The sequence below is a fragment of the Pteropus alecto genome, unplaced genomic scaffold (assembly GCF_000325575.1).
Source record: "Pteropus alecto unplaced genomic scaffold, ASM32557v1 scaffold313, whole genome shotgun sequence".
NCBI lineage: Eukaryota > Metazoa > Chordata > Mammalia > Chiroptera > Pteropodidae > Pteropus > Pteropus alecto.
Genome location: NW_006434832.1, coordinates 612,381 through 628,108, shown reverse-complemented (window position 1 = coordinate 628,108; position 15,728 = coordinate 612,381). Strand labels below are relative to the sequence as shown.

General features: G+C 56.2%; 2 protein-coding genes across 12 annotated transcripts; one reads left to right on the top strand and one right to left on the bottom strand.

The window, feature by feature from the left end:
* The first annotated feature begins 1,051 nt into the window (after positions 1 to 1,051).
* On the top strand, positions 1,052 to 5,857 carry SLC25A39 (solute carrier family 25 member 39). Of its 11 annotated transcripts, none has more exons than XM_015588066.2 (14): positions 1,429 to 1,566; positions 1,853 to 2,001; positions 2,314 to 2,372; positions 2,477 to 2,576; positions 2,707 to 2,766; positions 2,890 to 2,934; positions 3,178 to 3,311; positions 3,672 to 3,739; positions 3,884 to 4,008; positions 4,185 to 4,358; positions 4,706 to 4,815; positions 5,015 to 5,096; positions 5,177 to 5,257; positions 5,347 to 5,857. In XM_015588066.2, the coding sequence occupies exons 4-14, from the start codon at positions 2,489 to 2,491 to the stop codon at positions 5,460 to 5,462; spliced, it is 1,083 nt and encodes a 360-aa protein (XP_015443552.1). In that variant the 5' UTR covers positions 1,429 to 1,566; positions 1,853 to 2,001; positions 2,314 to 2,372; positions 2,477 to 2,488; the 3' UTR covers positions 5,463 to 5,857. The 11 variants fall into 11 exon arrangements, with proteins under 11 accessions (XP_024901406.1, XP_006910185.1, XP_006910183.1 ...); XM_015588068.2 differs by having other exon boundaries at positions 1,853 to 2,009; XM_015588067.2 differs by having other exon boundaries at positions 1,436 to 1,566; positions 1,875 to 2,001.
* Positions 5,858 to 6,410: 553 nt separating this feature from the next.
* RUNDC3A (RUN domain containing 3A) lies at positions 6,411 to 15,727 on the bottom strand (the record flags this gene model as incomplete). Its single annotated transcript, XM_025045607.1, has 10 exons — positions 6,411 to 8,258; positions 8,387 to 8,524; positions 9,332 to 9,489; positions 9,599 to 9,764; positions 10,071 to 10,151; positions 10,263 to 10,352; positions 11,288 to 11,373; positions 11,484 to 11,632; positions 11,985 to 12,100; positions 15,633 to 15,727. Coding segments are annotated over 10 exons (1,200 nt in total), but the record flags the coding sequence as incomplete, so codon positions are not given.
* Position 15,728: the final 1 nt, after the last annotated feature.

Sequence of the window (15,728 nt, the reverse complement as noted above, 5' to 3'; positions counted from 1 at the left end):
GCTGGTGGCTGTGAAACAGTTGGGGTAAACTCTGAGGCTGTAAAGGACCTTAATAGAGGCTGGGTTTTCGCTTTAACCAACAGTTTATAAAATGATTTTGTGTCGTTTCAGGTCCATTTTGATGTGGGCAGGAAATGGAAAAGAGGCCTTCCCTCCAGCCCTTTAGACTAGCGGCCACTTCACTGGTCACAGATTGCACTCTCCCCGCCCCCAAATTCGGGCTGCCGAGCGGAGGGAAGTCGCAAAGCCTTTTCTCAGGGAAAGATGCTAGTTGGCCCCTTGAAATCCACGTGCTAACCCCGCGTGCGTCTGCTGGCTGGGTGGCTCCAGGTCCGGACGCAACCATTTCTGGGCGTGAAAGGCGGGGAAACTGGTGACGCCAAACTCGCGGTGTACCCTTCTTAAAGGCGTAGGCTCTCACTCGTTAGCTTTTCTGTTAGGACAATCAAGGCAGCACAAAAGTTTTAAAGGCGAGGCAGGTGGCGGAGTCTCGGGTGCGGGGCAGGCCCGAGGGAGAAATGTTGTCCATGAGAAGCCAGTTCAGAGACGTCAGCATAGGATTGAAACCCACACAGGAAGGCAGCCTGGTGCATGGGGGAAGTACCTGGTCGGTTCTAATTACAGGCTCTTAAGTTCGAATCTTAAGTTCGAGCCAGTTTCATCTTCTGTAAAATGGGGTGAACACCCTAGTAAGATTTTTGAGACTTTGAAGAAACAACGGTGCGAGAGTAACACAAAAGTTTCAGGCCTTTTCTTCCCTATTCATCCTTTCATCTGCGAAGGACTCCGAGGCCCAGAGCAGGTTTATAACTTGCCCAAGGTCACGCAGAGGTGGGACGGATCCCAAGTTAAGCCAGGTTGAACCAGGATCTCCTGGCTCCCAGGCCAGCCATTCTCTCTGTCCAGCCTGCCTGGTCCGGGTTACATAGCCTACACCCCCACGGCACCCTGCAGTTAAGTGGTTTTGGAGCTAAAGGGGAATGGCGCTAATTCTTGTTTGTTGCGGTAGCAACAAAGTTGTAAAACCCCAGCAGGAAACCCGGAGGATGTTTTCCATCGCTCTCAAATCGCCCGCGGCCTTGAGACTGATTCACCCTCGCCGCCACGCAGACGAGGCCACTGATGAAGAGCAGGAAAATGTGTTACCCACGCTGGTCTGAAAAGTTAGTGCTGGGCCTCCCGGTGCAGAGCTCCGCAAGGGGTCTGGGGGGTGGGGGCTGTGAGAATACGCTGTTAATGCGGTGCTGACCCCACGTCACGCGCGACATAGAGATCCGCGACCCTGGCGCGCCCGCCCAGCCGGGCGCCGGCGGCGTGGAACAAGGGCTCCGCGGGCTCCCGAGGAGGCCGCGAGTGGGCGGGGCTGGCGTCACTCCGAGAGTGAGGCTGGTTGGCCCATGGGGGGCGGGGCCTCGCAGCGTGGTCCAGGAGCGGGGCGGGCTTAGCGGTCTTTCTAGTCCGCAGTGGTGTTACGCTTGCACTCGCGGATTCCCGCAGCGCTGCGGAGCAGCTATGGGCCCGCCGGGGCCCGCGCGCCGCGCCGCGCGAGCACCGGCTTAGAGCCAGGTGAGCGGGGCGGGGGCGGGGCTGAGGGTCCGGCTGGGGACGGAGGCAGGAGTTGGGTCTCTGAGAGTCCCGGGGAGCCTGAGGCAGGACTAGCTTGAGGATGCGGAGTTCCAGGCGGTTGGGTCGATCAAATTGGCCCTGCTGGGCTTCCCTGCGCGTGGGGCTCGGGCAGAGAGCATCGCCGAGGGGCGAGGAGAGATCCTGTCTCCATATCTACTTTCTGTCCTCTCGACGGAGTCCCCGGCCTGTATTCTGGGGAGAAAAGACAGAAATTGTTCTAATCCAGGCCTAGGGCCTGGCCCTTCCAGCCCGCGAGGGGATCCGGGAAATGTCGGGTACCCAGCCTGCAGTCCTGAGAGAGCTGATGGACCCTTCGCTGCCATCGGATTTATTTACATATTCCCCTCACTGCCCGGTCTCACCTCTCCGCGCTCGGTGACTTGGTGCTCGCATGTGCCCGTCGCGGGGCTGGGTGCTGGAGTGGGAGTGGGGGTGGGGGGCTCGGGGGGCGGCTCAGGCGTTATTAACTTTGGGCCTGCGGGGCCAAAACGAAAGTCTGTGCTAAGGTGATGCACTGTAAGCCTGTAAGGCGTGGACGAGGAAATGGCAGTGGGCTACATTATGGCCCACTAACCAATGGATGACTGTCCCAGGTTCCTAACTACTCCCAGAGTGACCTTGGGCAGGTCATTAACCTCTTTGAGGTAAGTCTTGGCAAAGTGGAACTGATAATAACTGCTTTAAAAGGTTACTGTGAGGATCATTTGAACTCATCATACTCTGGGTGAATGGGACGAAGAATCCAGGTAAAGTCGGAAAGAGCCCTGCCTCATCCCCCTTCGCACCCCGCCTCCCCCTCCCCCTCCTCCTGTTTTGTGAGCTGGTGCTCCTTTAAGCTTTGTTTTTTCAGAAGTGAAGCTACATGATGGCTGACCAGGACCCTGGGGGCATTAGCCCCCTCCAACAAATGGTGGCCTCAGGCGCTGGGGCTGTGGTCACCTCCCTCTTCAGTAAGACTTGGGGAGGTGTGGTAGGGGCAGCTGGAGATTGGGGCAGACCAGAGACTGGTGGTGACTTGTTCCTGGAGGAGGGGTGTGGAGGGTTCCTGAAAGGAGACTTAAGATTTTCCTCCTTCCCCAGTGACTCCCCTGGACGTGGTAAAGGTCCGCTTGCAGTCTCAGCGCCCTTCAGTGACCCACGGTGAGTGCCTGACCCTGGAGCCAATAGGGGCTGGTGACTGGGCAAAACGAAGATCTCCCAGAGATGGGGTCTTTGGGGCAGGTGAAAGGCTCTCCTGACTTGAGGGGATGCCTTGTATTTTAGAGCTGATGCCTCCCTCCAGACTCTGGAGCCTCTCCTACGCCAAATGTGAGTGCCCCAAGCCACAGAAAGCCTGTGAGGCTCGGGAGGGAGTATCCCAGTTGCCCCAGGGCACCTGTGGGCCCCCCAGCCACAGGCTAGTACATGCTTCCAGGTCCTATTAGCCAGTCCTCTGTCTCACACAAGAATGTCCACCTAGGGACCTCAGCCTCTGCTAGCCCTCCAGGAACGAGGCTTCACCCTGCAAGGTTCCAGGGCCCTGGCATCCTAATGTCCCCTCCCTTTCCCCAGTGCCCTCCTCTCTCCAACCCACAGGGAAGTGCCTCCTGTACTGCAATGGTGTCCTGGAGCCCATGTACCTGTGCCCTAATGGTGCTCGCTGTGCCACCTGGTTTCAGGACCCCACTCGCTTCACTGGCACCATGGTGAGGAGCAGCTGTGCCCTCAACTGGGTTTGTAGGCATTCCCCAGGGATTCACATTTCTCAAGCAGCAGACCCAGGAAAGAACAGATAATGCAAAGCATGTAGAGGCAGCTAGCTCAGTTTGGGAAAGGCTTCTCTGAGGAAGTAGTGCCTCCATAGGTTTTGAAGGATAAATAGGAGTCTACCTGGGGTTGAATGGGAATTGCATGTGTGGAGTCTTGAGGGGCCGTTGCCTCCCAGCAGGACCCAGGACTGTGGGCAGAGGTGATGGCGTCAGTCTAGGGCCAGTCTGGGCCAGCCCCATCACAGACCTTGTTTCATGTTCATCCTTCTTCCCCTGGGCTGGTGTCTGTTTGGCCAGGATGCTTTTGTGAAGATTGTGAGACACGAGGGCACCAGAACCCTGTGGAGTGGCCTCCCAGCCACCTTGTGAGTATCCCAGTCCTGCATGTTGCCTTCCCCTGTCCTCTGCAGATCCCTTGCTGCCCTTTTGGCTTGCTGGGTAGAGCAGGGGAGGCCTGGGAGGTTTGGGAGCCTTTGGAAGTCCCAACTAACCTCCGTTCACACCCTCAGGGTGATGACTGTACCAGCCACTGCCATCTACTTCACCACCTATGATCAACTCAAGGCCTTTCTGTGTGGTCAGTCCTTGACGTCTGACCTTTACGTACCCATGGTGGCTGGCGCACTGGCCCGCTGTGAGTACAGCCCTGAGCCCTTGATCTTCCTCTGACTACACCTGAACCTGAGTCCAGTCCTGTCTCCCAGCTCTGCTCTTTGCTGGCTTAGGGGGAGGGGGATGTCTGGGTTCCAGACCCTAGGGCATGCTACTGTTGCGACCTGTGAGCTGACTCCTCCTCACTGTTTCCTGCAGTGGGCACCGTGACTGTGATCAGCCCCCTGGAGCTAGTACGGACAAAGCTGCAGGCTCAGCATGTGTCCTACCGGGAACTGGGTGCCCGTGTCCGAGCTGCCATGGTTCAGGGCGGCTGGCGCTCACTGTGGCTGGGCTGGGGCCCCACTGCCCTTCGGGATGTGCCCTTTTCAGGTAGGCATCAGAGGTACAGAGGACGGAGTAAGGGAGCCCTTGGGTGATGTACCTCTTGGTCAACAGCCAAGTCTCAACTTTGGTACTGCTGATCCTGAAGTGACTTAACTTATGTGAGCCCTGACTATCTCATCTGAAATGGGCTCAGCAGGCAGGGTATTCACCCAGATTTTCTCATGAGATAATTTTGCAGAGAGCCTGTTATAGAAACTAGTGTAGCAGACAGGCCTTTATAACGGGGGGGGATTGGAGGGAGCAGTTGTGATATAGGTCAGTGGAAGATGGGAAGTCTGGGGCCCACCCCACTGCCTTCCCCATCTCTAATGAGTATATCCCATGCCCCCAAGCCCTGTACTGGTTCAACTATGAGCTGGTGAAGAGCTGGCTGAGTGGGCTCAGGCCAAAGGACCAGACATCAGTGGGCATCAGCTTTGTGGCTGGCGGCATCTCAGGGACGGTGAGTTGACTAGGCTGGGGGTGAGGGTGGCAGAAGTGTTCTTGGGGGGATGCTCTGGAGGAGGCTTTGCATAGCAGTGCATCAGCTGCCTTTCGAGAAGCAAGCTCACTCTCCATGGTGATAAGGCTGGCAGACCCTGGCTGGATGCAAGGGATGGGGGTCCTGGGAGTGAAGATGAGTCTTCTTCCCACTGCATTAGGTGGCGGCTATCCTGACTCTACCCTTCGACGTGGTGAAGACTCAACGCCAAGTTGCCCTGGGAGCAGTGGAGGCTGTGAGAGGTGAGGGGCCTGGCTGGCGTGGGGTGGAGGGAAGTGAGAGTCTGAGTGGGGTCTTACTGAGCCATGCCTTGCACCTGCAGTGTCGCCCCCGCACGCCAACTCTACCTGGCTCCTGCTGCGGAGGATCCGGGCTGAGTCTGGCACCAGGGGACTCTTTGCAGGTGGGTGTTTGTTGTGTGTTTCCAGGCCTTGGTCGGGTTGGGTACCCCAGGACCTGATCTCTGACCTCATCTTCACCCTCCCGCTGCAGGCTTCCTCCCAAGGATCATCAAGGCCGCCCCCTCCTGTGCCATCATGATCAGCACTTATGAGTTTGGCAAAAGCTTCTTCCAGAGGCTCAACCAGGAACAGTCTCTGGGCCTGTGAAAGGATCAAGGAGATGAGAGCACAATTTCTTCCATGAATGGGGTGGGGCAGGAGGAGATTGAGCCAAGTGCCTTGTCCTCAGGGGAGGAGCCTCATTTTTCTTCCCTCTCAACTCTGAGCCCCATGGGTAGGGGGCCACCCCTCTAGGCCCACCCAGGCCCCCCTCAGACAGATTTCTTCCCAATTGTCCCCATTTCCAAACCCCAAGGATCATCACTTTTCTACCCCATTCCCCAAGTTCAAGACCAAATCTATTAATTCTCCCTGCCCTTGCCTATGTCCCTGTGTATTTGTTGTAGCTGGGCCTGCCCCAGGAGCCACAAAACCCTGGACCTGGCATAGTCTGAACCCACCTCTGTTAATTCCTGAGTCTAAAGATGATGAACTTCTCTCCAGTGCCTGTGACTACAGGAGCAGGGGGTTGTGGAGTGGGGTGGGGTGGAGGGAGTGGGACTTGGTGAGTGATTTATATAGAGGCCTGGAAGGGACCTTGGTGTTAGCTTTGGCTGCCCAGGAGATGCCCATGTAGAGGACACCCTCCCCGCCCCAATTTGAGCGAGCACCTTGAGTTGGTGGGGGGCAATAAGCAATATCTTGGTAGTGTTAGGGCCAAGGTAGAGGGTGGTGAGACATCTTCCCAAGGGCACATTTAAGAGATGACAGAGGGGAGTGTTGCTCCACAGCTAGGCTTTGGCCTAGTGGAAGGGTCTGTAACTTTGGGCTAAAGCTGAATTGCTCAGACGATAGAAGGAAAACGGCCCTGCCAGGGCTTGCCTTCCTCCATCCTTCCTCCCCAGGATGTTCAGTGTCTTCTCTGCCTGAGGTTGAGCAAGTTCTTAAAGAGTATCAGGTTGAAGGGGCACTAAGTGTGTCTTGGTCCTGCCATAGGCAGACCTCATACTGAGGACACTTCATACAAAAGTCACCCACTCCCTGAACTACTCTAACCCACTTTCTCCCACTGATTCTACTCCACGTGGTCCAGCATTGCCTTGGTTATGGGCCTGGCACTGGCTCCATCACATTCTGCCAACCTCAGGATAGCCCTGTCCCAACCCCCACAGACAAGGCTACCCTTAGTCCTCTGGTTTTTATTGGCCTGATCTCCCAGAGCCCCTTCCCTGGGGCCTGAGGAAGAAGTGACTCCAAAGAACGAACAGGAGGAACAAACGGGAGAGGGAGAGGTGAGGGTGCTGAGCCTGGGCCACGCTCCTGAAGAGGCCGGAGGAGATAAGCGAAGGAGAGTCCCCGGAGGGAGCCAGCCGGGCGTCAGGGTCATCAGAATGGAGCAAGCTTTGCCAAGGGCTCCTTGTGGCCTTGGTGTCCCCACCTCACCCAACCCACTTCCCTTGGCAGCCGTAGCTTCCTTGGGCACAAAGTTAAAACCAGGAGCAAAGAGTGTTTTTCCCAAGAGACCCTTGGCTGGGTGGGCAGTGTTCTCTAGAAGGATGGCCTGGATTGGGGGGCTCTGAGGAAAGGTGGCAGGCATCTGTGTCCCTGGCAGGTGGGGCTGGCACAGCCCACACTGCTCCTCAGCTGGGGCTCAGTGCCGGGCTGCCCTCAGGACTGTCGCTCACCAGGCACTCGTTGGATTTGAAGCTCGCCAGGGACTTGCAGCTGGGGATGGAGGCCAGGGAGCCGCAGAGGCCCAGCATGGAGGGCGTGGGGTCCTTCCCTGGGGAGAGAGGGTGGGTGAGGCATGTGTGGGGTATGTGGGCACAAGCAGTGAAGGGGGAACCCTGAGGTCACCCCTCCCCCCCAGGAGACGCCTCATTTCTGCAGCATTTGCCATTTCAATTACACCTTGATAAGCACCTGCCTGTGCTACGCACAGTGCTGGGGACACTGTATTGTAATCGTCAGTTTATGTCTCTGTCTCCCCCTGAGGTTCATCCTCTCTCTTTGTCCATTTATTAAACACATGGTGAGCATTTGTTCCGTTCCAAGCACTGGGGATACAGAGAACGGATGAGACACGGTCCCTGCCCTCACGGAGCTCACAGTCTGGTGGGGAGACAGACACACAGACAATCACAAACACAGTGTGGTGGGGTCACACGTCCATAGCCTGCCTTGTCTCAAAGAAGATCTAGAGTCATCCAGTACAGTGTGGTTTTTAGAAAGAAAGACAGGACGTCCAGGCACCAGGAAAACTAGGGTGGGAAACCAAGGTGAAGCCACGGGGAGGGCAACACAAAATGCATGCGTTGAAGTCCTGGACATTCGCTTGAAGGGAGCCACTAATTTGGCTCTGAGCTTCCTGGCAGCCAAAGAAAAGGGGGAAACAAGGGTCAGGCAAGCGGTTCACAGAATGCATGAGATAAGAGCAAATTAGGCAAAGAACTCCCCCAAGAATTTGTGACCCCCCCCCTTGAGGATGTCACTATACCAAAAAGCCATTAAGCCCTCACCATATGCTAACACTGGTGATTACTTTAATCAACATCCCCATTTTACAGATGAGAAGGGCTCAGCAAGGTGAATTGACCAAGCTCCACAACCAGAGGAGGGGCAGCTGGGATTTGTGTCAGGTCTGCCAGACACCCCAAACCAGGCTCTTAATTGCTGTGCTAAGCTCTCTGAAAGTACCAAGTGAATGAGGAAATTGGCCAGGGCCTGACTACAGGCCTCAGGGCCTAGCTGTAGCCCTTCCTGGAGGGATGCTGGTTGCTAGATTAGGGGGACTCACCGATGGGACCCCAGGGCTCCTCATCCCGTTTGCCCTCTCCCAGGCGCTGGGAGTCTGAACTCAGACTGGCTTCAGCTGACAGTGGTTCCGTGCTCATGAAGCTGTGTCTGTGGCAGAGGAGAGAGAGCTGGTGTGTGGGCAGAGGCCTACTGCCATGGCCCCACCCCCACCCCAATGCCTCTCTTCTTCAGGAGGGACCAGCACTCTGGCCCAAGCCAGGCCTGGCTGAGCTTACCTCCTGTAGAGCTTGGGGTTGCTGACACCTTCAGCCCCATTGAGCGTTCCTAGTGATGGCCATTGGTTGACCAAGGGTGTGGTGAGCTCCTTGGAACCCTGAGCCAGGGGAGCGTGGTCACCAGGGATCAGACCTGTCCTGGGATGGGGAGGGGTGGGTCAGGCTGGCTGGGAGAGGGAATAGAAGTGGGGAAGGGGGCTAAACAAAGGGTGGGGGAGGGGATAGGATTGAAACCTGGGTAGCAGAAATGGGGACAGAATGTTGAGGATCAGTGGGGCAGATCCTGGGAGTCAGTGGAGGGTACTGGGGGTCAGGGGTGATGGATTAATGCAGTCATATTGGGGGTTAGAGGGAGTCATGGGGTGTTGTGGGAGTCAGGGTGACAGGGGAGTCAGTGGAGAATAGTGTGGGAATCCTGAAGGGTAATGGGGGTGGGTCTTGAGGAATTATGCTGGGAGATCATAGGGTGATGAAAAGGTTTAGGGGGAAATGTCAGAGGGACCAGTAAGAGTGAGGTCTGGGGTAACCATGGATGGTGACTGGCAGTAGGCCTATGTTGCAGATCAGAGGGAATAATTCAATCACGCTGAAGGTCACTGAGTAACATTAGAGTCCGTTATGAGTAATGTCAGGGTCCCTGGAGAAATGTTGGAGGGCCGTTCTAGCTGATGTTGGGAAATTGAGGGTGAAGTGGGGAGCTGGCTTTGGGGAAGTCCCAGAATTTTATGTCGAGGATAATGTTAGGTGGTCACTGGGGTAGAGGGGGCGGCGGGGGGAGTCCTCAGGGTAGAGGTGATGGGATCAGTTTGATGCTGGCAGTTGGTTGAGTTGGATACGGGTATCAGGAAAGATGAAATTAGAGTCAGTGGAGGCAATATGGGGGTTCCCTGGGGTGATGTGGTCAGGGTGGCCAGGGTCAGGGCTCAGGGCGGCGGCGGCGCTCACAACTGCTCCTGCAGCTCCAGGATCACGCCTTCCAGCTCCCGCTTCTCGCGCTGGTTCTGCGCCGCCGCCTCCTCCAGCTGCAGCTGCAGCCGCCGGTTCTCCGCCTCCAGGTCCTTCAGCTGTGACTCGCGCAGACGCACCAGCTCTTCCAGGTAACCCTGCGGGGCGCCGGCTCAGCCCGGGCGGCGGGAGCAGGGTCCCAGCGGCCGCCTGGCCGGTCTCCCTCCCCCGCCCAGCTACCGGTCACCCGCGCGGCGCAGCGCGCACCTTCTGCGCGTAGACAATGCGAAACTTCTGTTCCATCTTGTGCCACTTGCTGTACCAGCTGTCTTCGTCGGTGACGAGCGGCAGGTACGGGTGCTCCGGCGAGTTGTCCTCACTCGTGCTGCTCTCGGCACTGTGTCGCTCCTCCTCGTCCGTCAGGTAGTCGTAGCTTAGAGCAGGGAGCAGTGGCACCGGCAGGTTCGGCCCCGCCCACGCGGCCCACGCGGCCCCCTTGGGCAGGGGTCGCGGTGCCTGCCCAGCCAGTCCTCTGCTGCTATCCCCACTCCTCCGGGCGAGTCTGCCCACACCCACCGCAACAATTGGGCTCCTCACCTCTGGGTGAACTTCGCCCACGCGGCCCACGCGGCCCCCTTGGGCAGGGGTCGCGGTGCCTGCCCAGCCAGTCCTCTGCTGCTATCCCCACTCCTCCGGGCAGGAGTCTGCCCACACCCACCGCAACAATTGGGCTCCTCACCTCTGGGTGAACTTTAGGTAGGGCGTGTAATCTATGACCACAGGGGTCTTCCCATCCAGCACTTCACCCTTTAGGCAGAAACTGGGGGAATAGGACCCATAGGGTTGGGGGCGAGGTATGAGGAAATGGGGGTATGAACATTCACAAGGGAACACCCCACCACCACCACCGCCACCGCCTCCTGGACCCCACCTGAAGTCTATGGCACTCAGTCCGATCAGCATCCCGGTGAGGACAGTGGCTTCCTCCCTCAGCATGATGGCTCCCGAGTCATAGAAACGTCTGTGGGGAGGAGGTGGGACTGAGGGTGCAGCATCCTCCCAGGGAGCTTCCATCCCTCGGGACCTGTCCTTGGCTTCCTACAAACTTTTCCTAGAAGAAGGAAGTATCTCCTCCCTGCTCGCCCCTCAGGTGTGGACTTTGTATCTCCCTCAGACTGAAGTCCACTGGGTGTAGTGCCTGTGTCTCCTACCTATTAGAACATGTGCACCCTGAGAATAGATAGATTCTTCTCCATCCTCTGAACTACCCCTTTCCCACCAAATACAGTCACCCTGACCCTTAAAATCAGGAAACACAATCTAATCATTAATGCTTGGTATACAGTAGGTGCTCAAAAATATGTTAATGTGACCTCTGAAATGTGGGGAGATAGAATGCAGTAAACACATCAGGTTGGGTGTAGCCACTGGATGGGGGAATGTACTCTGCTTCAAACACACCATCCCCCAGTGGCACATCCTACCTGTGACCCTGCCCCCAGATCCTATCTCTCTTCAAAGTCACAGTGCAGAGAATGAAGCTCTCTGCATGCTGAGACTGCAGCCCACGGATAGCAAGTACACACTGCTGCCATTGTTTGAGGAACAGGTAGGGCTGTGTGTTGAAGGTCATGGAACAAGGCCAACAAGTAAAACAATACATAGTAGAGACTTATTCAAAGGTGTATCTAAAGGTAGAGTTGTATATGAGACTGGTGCTGGGAAGTGATGGGGGATAATCAATTTGACTTGGCAGAGATGTTGGTGCTGCCAAATGTGTGTTTCAGGACTGCGGGCTGGGCTGAGGTACAGACCGTCTGGGAGAGGGAAACTAGTGGTGCATGTTGGGAATTGTAGTCCAGATACTGAAGGCTGCTGCAGAAACTTAAGGATCAAGTGTGTTTAGTCAGTGAACGTGTACACTGGGACCTGTGGCCCGAGCTGAGAGGGTCTGACCTTGTGGTCCGGGTATCCCGCAGGGCTGTGGTGATGTATTCCGACATACGCTTCTCCATCAGCGCTACCCGGATCCATGCCCGACCCTGGAAAGCACGATCACCTTTACTTGCTGCCCCGAAAGGACCCATGTGCGAACCACTGGGTCTGAACCTCCTACGGTTCTTCTCTCCACTGCCTGTTGCAGGCCCCTCACCTTGGCTCGGGCTGTGCTGATGTTCTCCATGTTCTCAATGCTGCTCACACAGTTGTTCGGCACTTTACTGCAGGCCAGCCGGATATAGTCCCAGAAGCCACGCTGCCCATCTGAGCTGAACCAGCTCACTGGACCTGCTGGGGCACAGGCTGAGCCAGGGCAGGGTGGGGGTTCAGCAAGACCAGGGAGTTTGGAGAGGGTCCATGTAACGGTACACACGCATGCATAAGTATAAGCCACACATGCACATAGCGCCTGCCCCAAACGTATGTGCACACACATGCATGTACACAAAGGGCATGCCAGCTTATAACCGCATGCCCAGAGGACCCCCCTCCATCTTCCCAGCTCTGTGCATGAGCTTCTGTGAATGGCTCAGAATTGGAGCCCAGGTCAGTGATGGGCTCAGAAAGCCACAGAGTAGATCAGAGCAGGGTGGCTGGAAACTAAAGTCTGGGAGTTGGGAGAGCTGACCCACAGGCGACAGGAACCTGGGCCCACCTTTGAAACGGTGACTGAGGATCTGCTCTAAGATAGCTGCAAAATTCACAAACTCCTCGGATGAGTCATCGATGGGCTCCGCTGTGTACTTCTCCAACAGTGTTTTCACAGAGAACCTGGGTGGGGGGTCAGGAGAAGGGGCAGTGGGGTGTCAGGTGAGAAGACAGGGTGATAGTGGTAGGGGAAGGGAGTCAGGCAAAGAGAGGGAGTAGAGGGCAGAGAAGAGGTCATGAAGAGTTATGGATGTAATGGGAGGGCAGATGGAAAGAGGGTGGGAGACAGGTGAGAACATAGTGCCCATAAAGGTATTGTGATGGGAGTGCTAAGGTGGCAGGTGGGAGACTGATTGACAAAGTAGGTGACAGGAGAGGTGACAGCCAGAGGAAGGAAGCTTTGGGAACAAGGTATGAGAGGAGAATGAAACAGTAGGTAGAAAGTCGAGGCACCTAGAGCCAGCAGGCTGCCCCAGAGCCCCTCCTCACCCTTCGGAGTTACATTCTCTCTGTATGTGGGTTGTGGCCAGCTAGGAGTTAGAAGCCGGTTTGTGCCCCTGACCTGAGCTGTCTTCTGCTCTTGCTAGAATAACCATCAGTCCCTCCTGGGGTGGGGTTCAACTGTGCCAGAGCCAGTGAGTTGGCTCCAAGCACATGGGGCATGGGCCTGCATGGTGACCAGGTGGGCTCTTAGCACAGGGAGGCCCCCCTTCCTCATTTCCTTCCCAGCTTGGCCACCTACACACCAGCTGCCCAGAACTAGGTGGTGCAGAGCTGGGCCTGGGGAGGTGCAGGGTGTGGGTCTGACATACACTGGGTGGAAGTGGGCATTGGGCACAGATCTCCAGAAAGAGCCTTGGGGGCTCTGACACGATTTCTCAGAGAGGAAGGGAGCCAAAGAAAGCCAGTGGGGCTGAGGGGTAGTGATTGCTTCTCCTGCAGTCTTCACCTACCATGGGTACAATGGGATTGGTCAGGGCTGAGGACACTGCTCCCAACATCCCATTATTGTGGGTGGCAGAGCAGATATGGGGGCTGCTTGGAACTGCCCTTTTTCCCCTAAGCTTATCAAGCCCTGTAATATGCCAAGCACTATACCTTGCATATATTATCTCATCCATCCCTACAGCAGCCCCGGAAGGTAGTTCCTCTTAATATCACCACCATCCCCATTTCACAGATAAAGTAACTGAGGGTCCAAGAGGTTGACTGATCTGTTCAGAGTCACACAGCTCGTGAGGAGCCAAGTAGATATTTCTGATTCCAAAGGCCTTGCTCTTTCTGCTACATCTTATGGCCTCCTGGTGGCTGTCATGATTACCGAAGACCCGAGAAGCCCTGCCCCCTCCACCCTCTGTCCTCCACTCTGCAGGTTCCAGCCTCTCCGACTCTCAGGCCAATGACAGGGCTGAGTCCACAGGCCTCCTTTCCTTCCCTTTGGGCTTAAAGACCACTGGCCTGAGATTAGAGCCAGGTCAGTGTTGGGGTGGCACTTATAGGAAGGCAGCCTGGTAGACTCAAGTTCTGTTTCCTCATGATATCCCTGTGGCCTTGGACAAGTCATCTAATCCCTCAGAGGCCCATTGTCCCAGGTGCAAAAAGGAATAACAGTACCTGTCTCATTAATTTTGGTTCAGATCCCAGGCTGTACTGAGTGGAGGGTGTGTACAGGCAGGGGGTGTGAGGAGCTGGGCCATCTATAAGAAGGTTTAAGGTATTATCTGAGATTCATTATGCAGCCCCCCACACCCCTGATGATTTCTTCTGGTCATCTGGGTCAGACCACAGTGGAGGCCTGGGGCTGATTTCAGCATGGCAGCCATCTGCCATCTGTCCTTGGGGCGCTGCATAGCTGGTCATTGCCCCTGGGAGCCCTGTGGTGTGCTTCCTGTTAGGAGGTGCAGTGGCTGTTACAAGTTACCATGGAGACAGGGAGGCCAGGGCCCAAGGGAGCTCTCATCCTGCTAAGGGAATTGTTTTAGGAGTTGAAGGCAAATCACGTGACAGTGATGATGTGACAGGGGCCCGAGGGGTTTCTGAACCTTCGTCATGACTCTCATGCCCAAAAACTTTATCTGTCACACTGCAGCTCTAAGCCCACTTCCAATCCACCAGAACATCTGCTTCTACAGCCTAGGCCAAGGGGAGTCCCTGCCTTTCCCACATGCTCAAGAGGTCCAGCTGTCTTGGCAGGCAAGAGAAAGAAGAGGAACCTAGGATGTCAAGAGGAAGAAGAGGGACAGGAAGAGTGTCATCAGGATCGGACTATTTTCATGTGCCAGGCACTGGGCTAGGCTCCTACATGGATTATGTCATTCCTATTCCTTGGCATGGCCGTTACATCCATAATGGGGATGATGAGGCACCCAAGGCTCGGAGTGGTTAGGAGACTTCACCGAGGTTGCACAGCTAATAACTGATGAAGTAAGAGCTTGAACCTGGGATGATCTGGCTCCAAAGGCAGAAATGTTTTACACCACATTGGCAGGGTTTGGGATGTGACATTTCAGGAATTTTTACAGAGGTCTGGTGTGCACAGCACTGTGCTAGGCACTAGAGATATAGTGCAAGATAGATTCAGTGTGGTCGGGTGTGTGCCCAGGAACCTTAGAAGGAGCTATGGGACACAGGAGCCAGGGCACCATGTGGCACTGATTCCTGGGGTAAAGAGGAGGGCCAAGGCCTATGTGCAGGCAAGTAGGCCTGGGAAGGGAAGACAGTTGAGCCATGCACTGTGAGTCCCTGCTGTCACAGGTGGCATGGGGGGCAGGGAGGTTGCAGGTGGAGAAGGCAGTAGGCATGGAGATCCTAGAGGAATACGTGAGTACAGGTGGGGACTGAGGGCGAAAGACTGAGCAACTTGCCATTCTTGGCTTCAGTGCAGGGCAGGGAGGGTGAGTCTTTGCAGGGCTGAAGCGGGAAGGTTCACTTCCTGGGCCCCAAGAAAGCGAGGGACTCTTCCCAACACTGCAACAGCCCTACCCTCAGGGACCAATGGGCCTGCCCTCCCAGTCTCCTCTTCTTGAACCCAGGAGACCTAGGCTTCTGGGACCAGCCCCTCAGTTCGGCAGCGCCCCTGACCCTTCACTGGATGAATTTTGGGTCTTTGCCCACATGCCTAATTGACTGCCACAGGCTGCAGCTGCCCAGAGAAGGAAGATAGCACCATCCTTCTTCAGGAATTGAGCATTAGAAAATCTCCCAGGAAAGCCCCACCCCAGCGAGGCCAGGCTGCTGGGTAGCAGAGGGGGTATGCTTGGAGGGTGGTCTTCCCCCTACACCATCGTTCTCTTCCCACTGCCTACCCGCCCCCAGCAAGGGAGCCAGCCATCCCCACCCCTCCCCCTCATGCACAATGTCACTTCCTGGATCTCACAGGAAGCTGCAGTGCCAATTAAGCACCCCTCACCCTCCAGGCCCCAGGCTGGGCACAGGCCTGGCTTGGCCTAGAAGGGTAGGGACCAGACCTCCAAACTCCCTCCCCGGTCTGGGCCTGAGAGGGACAGTGGACGCACTTCTCTCAACCCTGTGCCTCCCTTTTTTCCGCGGCTGCTCTGCATTCACCTACCCGTACACTCATCCAGGTTTCCGCAGCCCACCCTGCCGCCTCTCCCCGACCACCCCACCCCCACCCCCACCCGCCAGCAGCGCACACCTGCACACGGTGATCAGGTTCCTACGCTCCACGGCCACATTGCGGGAAGACGCTTTCTTGGAGGACAGCCCCAGAGCCATGGTGGTCTGGACAAAG